Source organism: Nelumbo lutea, chromosome 3, assembly GCF_056320005.1.
Source record: "Nelumbo lutea isolate HS-2025 chromosome 3, American lotus-T2T, whole genome shotgun sequence".
NCBI lineage: Eukaryota > Viridiplantae > Streptophyta > Magnoliopsida > Proteales > Nelumbonaceae > Nelumbo > Nelumbo lutea.
Genome location: NC_142686.1, coordinates 52776283 through 52783527, shown reverse-complemented (window position 1 = coordinate 52783527; position 7245 = coordinate 52776283). Strand labels below are relative to the sequence as shown.

The window sequence follows — 7245 nt, the reverse complement described above, 5'->3', positions numbered from 1 at the left end:
CTCCAAACTTTAGTCTGTTAAATGTCTTCTGATTTCCGTACTCAATTTTTTCAAGGAAATCACAGAGATATGGTGTTTGATTTGAAAGAAAAGATTGTAAAAGGAGGGGAAACTTGTACCGACCTTTCCCTTCCTATCCTTTTCTCAATCAATCATACCTTTGTACTTTTCTTTCAAAAATACAGCCTACAAACTTAACCAATCATAACTTGAATTTGAATGAATACCCATTGATTGGTTATTTCGGACAGGTTGCAAGGGTTAACAAATTGGCAAAGATCTAGTAAGATGAACCCATTTCAAGCAAGGTTCAAAGTATTAAACTATCAATAAACATTTTCATTGGCAAAGATCCAGTACGATGACTGCATCTCAAGCAAGGTTCAAAGTATGGTACTCACTTTAGCACAAGTAAATTGTACCATATTCTATTTTATTATAATTACTCAGGTAAATTGCTGAAAAGTTTCCTGAAGTTTCTAACCATTGCTTAAACCTCCCCTGAAGTTTAATAATTACAATCACCTCGCCTGAACTTTCTCACAGTTGCAAATAGGCTCCTTTATGTCCTCTATATGTCCTCTAGATCCCTAAGTCCCTTTAAATAATGCATAACAAGGTTAACAAAATTGATATATCGTACAATACACACTGCTACATCATGATATTTGAATTCGATCTAAGAGTGGGCATGGAGTATGGTTTGGGGACCATGGAGTGTAAAAATAACAGACCCCTTTCATGAGCACTTAGAACAAAGCTTGCAACTTGCTGCATCCAAGATTCAACCAGAGTCCTACAGAAGTGGCCAGTGATGGTGCCTTACATTTTTTGTACTGTGTACAATTATATCCGTATCAAAGAAATGGAGGGCTAAGGTTATCAAAACAATTTTATCTTTCTACATTGGTATGGGTTAGAAAAAATAAATGCGTTTGTCTCCATTCTCGGAACTCAAATTAAAGCGTCAGGCAGGAGAGAGACAGTCCTCCCACATGGGTGGTTAATTGGTTATCTCAAGCTCAAATCAGGATCATCTTCATCATCGAGGTCATGCTCATTAGATGGCCTGATTCTCTTCCCATCTCTTGGCGCTGTTCTTCCCTTCTTCGGTTTTCCCCTGGTACAAGAATTTGAATTAGGCTTAGTGACTGTTCGATAATGGCTGGACTGGTTGAACTGAATGACTTACTATTGTCTTCTAGTAAATCAGTCATTAAATAGATTGTGAGCTCTTTAATGGATGAATGAAATATTGGGTTGATTATCATTCCCTGAAATAGTTTATTGTAGTTTATCCACTAAAAGACAAAGCAATAAAACAATTAATTCAGCCACTTCAGCCATTATCAAACAGCCTAATAGACATACAATGATACAATACTATGCAAATGTGCAGACATTAAAACATCAGTGGTCCATGCACGCGGACTGCCAGTACCCCAAAACCCCAACCCTAATGTAGATAGGATCTGATATTCTGATCACAGCCACCTTACCAGAAGGCCAGTTAGCACCTTCATTTGCAAAATATCCTTTTACTGATCCTTGTCAGCAAACATTATTTGCTATGGGCCAGTAAAGTTCTACTTGGGTGGATTGATAGGCAGATTGAAGGCAGTAAAAATAAAATCTCTTGTAATATCAGAATCCGTTGTAGTACGGGTACAGGGACTTCATAATTTTCCACATTCCCATTTTCATGAATAAGATCATCAAGAGTCCCAACTATGATTGGAGTAGAAATCTATCTAATTAGATGATTTCTAACCATCTGATTGGGGCATCATTTGTATTTTGTATTACTTTTAACTGTCCATTTAAATGCAGTAATGAAAGGGTTAGAACATCCTATATAAGCTGATCTTCTAAGTATGACCCATGTGATTAGGGATGCAAATTGAACTGGATTTGGTCCAATCCGGTCCAGTCCAATGTGAGTCCATTACAAATAGACCTGGTCCAATCCAGTCCAATGAATATTTTGGACCATTTTGGACCGGTCCAGAGACTGTTCAATCTGTTCAAATTCCTGTTAATTTAGATTGGTCTCAACTCAAACCTGGTCCATTGACACCTAGTTCTAATCTTCTATCAATGGACCAGAAATTGGCTCAATCCAATATGTCATATTGGTCAGTCCAATCCGTCCAATTGGATTTTGATTTGGACGGAGTCCAACCCAAAACCGGTCCATTGACACCCCTACATGTGATGGTGGGTTGCAATGCTCCAAACATGTGATAAGTGGTATGTTATGGAGCCCTAAACCCATAAACAGGGAAGTCAACGGTGTAGGTAACTTGTCCTGCATTGGGACAGGTTTGGTATTACAACGTACAAGTCTAATCAGTTTTGAGGTTCTGGTTCAGGCTTGGGCCTTGAAATGCCAATCCATCATGGGTTCTGGTCAGGTTTGTCATATAATTCCATTGTAGATTGCAATGCTTTAAGCATGTCAAGTCTTTTTACATAACATCAAGTGTTCTTTGATAATTTCTTTCATATTATTTTTTATTTGTTCTATTTTTGTCAATATTTTTCATCAGTTCTCTTGTGAGGCTTTGCTATGCTTCATGCCCTGGCTCACTCTATTCACAGGGTGGAGTGGGTTCCAGGGTGAGGTATGGTCAAGTTAGGTCAGGTTTGAATAAAGCACAACTAATACCAAACCCAACCTATTGACATTAGAGAGTGGGGATTAGCCAGGCCAAACTGGGCTAAGCACAGCACAGAGGATCTCAGTTAGGCTTGACTAGGTCTACCTTTTAAGCCTTTCAGGTTGCAAATACAGGCCTGGCCTGCTTCAGCCTAAACTGGGCAATCGAGTGTAACAGGTTTGGCCAAGAAGTGAAAACCCTAAAAGCTTTTAAAAGTCATGACTCGAACACAAGGCCTAAAACTTAGATTAACTACTCTCAGCTACAAAACTGTACTTAGTTTTTGACCAATTGTTATATTGACAGTATATAATAAATATGTAAATATAGATATATGCTTATAAACAGAAATATGTGTTACGAATAATTACATTCCTTATTTACTATTGTATATATCATGTCTTGCTATAGGTCATAAATGTATTATCAAGAGATATGTGCCTACTATATGTTTAAGTACATTAATATTATGTATTTATGTATGTATTATATGTTCATGTAGCCTTATCTACATACATATCTGGTACAAGGACAGAAAACCGGTTAAGTATACATATATTCTACTCTATAATCTTATTTTTATACATAAGCTTTACAAATATATACCACATGTGTTGTGCATCTAATATACAAAGAACAGGCTTAATCTGGGTCAGGCCAGAATCAGGCACAACCAGGCTAGACCTTAAGCTGAATCCCAGCCCATTCCAGAAACATGGACAGGTATCTAGGCCCAAGTCTGGCCCTAAAGTCCCTGGCCAGGATCAAACCAGGCCGGACTAGAAATTGCCATTCCTTGAGATGCTATATACAGGTTTTGAGTCCCCAGATCCTAGCTTTAGCCTTAAACAAGGAAAAGGTAAAGAGAACTCACTGTCCATTAGCTGATATGCCTCCCTTGGACCGACCATGGCCAAAATCAGATCTTCCATCTATCCAACACAAAAAAGGGCACAAAAATATATTTAAATTCTTTGACCAAAAAACAGCTATTCATATGTCTGCTAATATAGGCTCACCGTCTCTGCCAGATAAATGTTCTTCAACCTGGAAATTGACAAAATATGGTGTTCAGGTACAGCTTGAATAACTTAAAAAAGGAAAAATCTAATGGAACTATGGAAGAGATTAGGGAAGTTAGTTAAACTTTGCACAATCACATATAAAGTAACTTCTAAGCCCCACAGTCCAACAGTCCCAAATGAATTGGAACTGTCAGGGTATTGGCTCTCACCTGACAGTTCAAGCTCTAAGAGAGACCATTCAAAAGGACAAACCCAATGTCATTGTTATAATTGAAACAAGAAATAAGCTATCAGAAGTTTGAAAAAAAGTTCAAGCTTATGAAGGATTGGAGCTGGTGGGGAACAGACCCAATAGGACTGGCTGGGGGCCTGGCTTTAGTTTGGACTTTGGAATCAAACATTCTGCTCTCAATAATGCACCTTCGTATATGGACAAATTGTTTGACTCTACTACTTTCAGATGGCCAAGAAAAAGGGGGAAAGTATTATGGAGATGCACGAGGGCAGCAGTGATATGGACATTATGGGAGGAAAAGAATCGAAGAATCTTTGAGAAGAGGAGAATTAAAGAATCATTGATAGAAGGTATTATGGTGAAGGTGATTCATTGGGTAAAATCATTTGAGTTATCCACAGACTTCACCTTTGACGATATAAGAAGGGAGTGGGGAACAATTGCAGCTACATCATCTTCAAAAAGGAAAGTATCTAGAACCTGGGACCCACCTGAGAATGGCTTCTTGAAACTCAACTTTGATGGCAGTAGCTTTGGAAATCCAGGTCCCTCTGGAATAGGAGTTATAAGGAATGAAGTGGGGCTATCTTAGGTCTGTTTTCAGGGCCTATTGGGGAAGGGGACTCTACAACAGCAGAGTTAATGGCAGTGCTGTATGGGTTGCAAAAAGCTGGGGATCTAGGGGTAAGAAAGTTGATAGTGGAAGGAGATTCAAAAGTGATACTAAGCTGGTTGAACCAGACTGAAAAGACTCCCTGGTACTTCAGAAATGAAGTCAAAAAGCTGAGGAGAAATGCAGGGGATATACAGCTAGTGTTCCATTGGACCCCAAGGTCAGCCAACAGTTTGGCAGATCAACTAGCAAAGCAAGGGATTAACAGAGATCGGTACCTCTGGGCGGCTTTGTAAAGCTGAAAGGAAAATTTTCTTCATGTTTTTTGTTGTTTTCTGTTAAGATGTTTGGGGTAGCCAAGGCTACCTATAATCTGTATTGATTTTCTATTATTAATAAAATTCCCTGTTGCTGATAAAAAAAAACAAAATTGCACCTTCATATATGGGGAACCTGAGGCTGACAGAAGGAAAAGAACTGCTATTTTCAGTAAGTGGAAGCAGCTGACGGCAAAAAAAAAATGCGAATCTGTAAGTGTATAGGGGATTTGAACCTTATTTTTAGTCAAATTGATAAAAAGAGGAAGGAAGATTACTAGGAAAGAAATCATTCAAAACAATGAAGTAATTAATGATCTGGGATACAGACAGTTCACTTTCACTTGGACAAATGATAGATTTGGCTGTGAAAATGTAGAAGAAAGACTGGTTAGAGTTCTTTGCAGCAAGGAGTGGAAAATGGTGTTCCTGAAGCAACTGCTTATCACATAAATAGTCATGGTCAAGGTTTTAAAGGCTAAAGGCATAGTTGAGGCATAATGGCCCAAAAAGGAGAGGCAAATCCTCAAGGCATTGCAAGGCATAAGCCTAAAAAAAAAAAAAAAAGGAAAAAACTAATTAAAGCTTATAAATGATAAAAAGTAACATATAACATACCAAGTTAGAATCATAGAAGGTACAAATATCTGTGAAATAGAAGTTTACAAGCAATAAGTAATAGCTTTTAAGCATTAAATAATATAATAACTGATCAACTAACAATTATAAACATATGCTTTATATTTCAAAATGCAAAGTTCTCAAACTCTTCAAAGACCAATTTAGATGAAAGGAAACATATGAAGATTCATCCATATAATTGATATTAGATTTATGGTCATCTGATAGTTTATACGAAAGGAAACAACTTAATTGATTTTCTCTATGCAAAAAAAAAAATGATAAAAAGACAATAAATCCATTAGGAAAAGAAATGAGAAAAACAACAAATTTGGAGTGTTAGATTTAGAATAATAAGAAAAAAGCCCACTTGATTTATCCAATAAAATTTGATTTTTCCTATTGGTTTTTCATTTTTACTCTTTTTATTTGGTCCGTAATTATTGGAGTGCTTCTTCCATATATTCTGAACTTTAAAAATGCATAAAATACATATATATTTTTTGCAGTAAACCACTAAATAATCATTGATACTTGAGGCTTACCCCTTTTATGCCTCAAACTACACTACACACCTTGAGGCCTTGAGGCTTATGCCTCATTTTGACAAAGGCTTAAGCCTTGAAGCAAAATCTGTACGTCTCACACCTCAAGGCTTAAGCTTTTTAAAACAATGGCCATGGATCACAACATCTCCCCATTCTTATTAATACAAGCCCCAAGCTTAGGAAAGGTGATGTGGACAACATTAATTTTTCAGATACTTGGGGCAGATTGAAGGGAGAAGAAAGCTTAACCCAAATTAGCAAGAAAGCTGAAGCAATTAGGAATGCTATGATCGTTTGGAATAGACAGGTTTTCAGCAACATTTAATTTTCAGATTAGGGAGCTCAAAGAGAAAGATGGGAGCAAACAGCAGTTATGATGATAATAAAATTAAGGATCTTGAATGTAAATTGGACTTGCTTCTCAAGAGAGAAGAAATCAATTGGGCTCAAAAATCTAGAGTTCAATGGCCAAAATGAGGGGACTGGAATACTAGTTTTTCCCATGCTTCCACTGTCCATAGAAGTAGAAATAGAGCCAATAAGATTGAGCAGAGATTGGCAGGCTGGAAGAGGAAGCATCTATCATTAGCAGCAATGTCTTCCGGCACTCTAACCCAAGCCAATTCTGGGAAATTTGATCACCTCACTCCTTAGGTGGCAAAGAAGCCTTTGATTGATATATTATGCCTCAATTTTCATCATCATCCAAGCCTTATCCCATCTAACTACCTATATCTAAAGGAGACCCCTTGAAAGTAACACCAAACAACTTGGTCGCTCCTAACATAAAAGCATTTGCTTATGGTTGTATTTTGAACTCAGCATGTACAACCTTGGGCAAAGATCACGTAATTTTCCTGCTCCACACTATTCTTCTTCCCAAAATCTTACCCTTACTCCATTTCCCACTTTAAAGTTCAAACTTTGTGAACTCAACAAATGACTGTTGAAAGGACATGATTCCTCACATACCCCATATAATGTGGTCACTACAATACCATAGAGCTAATGCATTCATTATCTTGCACCAAACAAAATGGTATCTTCTTTTAGAAAGATATTGAATAACATAGGTAAGAAGAACAAGTTCTATATAAAAGCTTCAATGAATTAACTGAACCATTACCTAAAAGGTCAAGTAATTTTATATTACAAATACATCGAGAGTAAGATGATGCACAAGCATACAAGCTCCACAAGAAACTATAATAACCCAATGTACGTTC

General features: G+C 37.2%; 1 protein-coding gene across 3 annotated transcripts in view; it reads right to left on the bottom strand.

Moving 5' to 3' along the window:
* Positions 1-718: 718 nt before the first annotated feature.
* LOC148864978 (histone acetyltransferase subunit NuA4-domain protein) overlaps positions 719-7245 on the bottom strand; it is a 45751-nt gene continuing 39224 nt past the window's right edge. The window contains exons 5-8 of one of the 3 annotated variants that reach the window (XM_088979615.1): positions 5469-5497; positions 3680-3707; positions 3535-3592; positions 719-1120 (exon numbers count right to left, since the gene is read on the bottom strand). In XM_088979615.1, the coding sequence (XP_088835741.1) occupies positions 1023-1120; positions 3535-3592; positions 3680-3707; positions 5469-5497 (213 nt within the window). In that variant the 3' untranslated portion in view covers positions 719-1022. Of the gene's footprint in view, positions 1121-3534; positions 3593-3679; positions 3708-4813; positions 5037-5468; positions 5498-7245 lie in introns of those variants that run through there. The other 2 variants (XM_088979616.1, XM_088979614.1) reach the window with 2 other exon arrangements.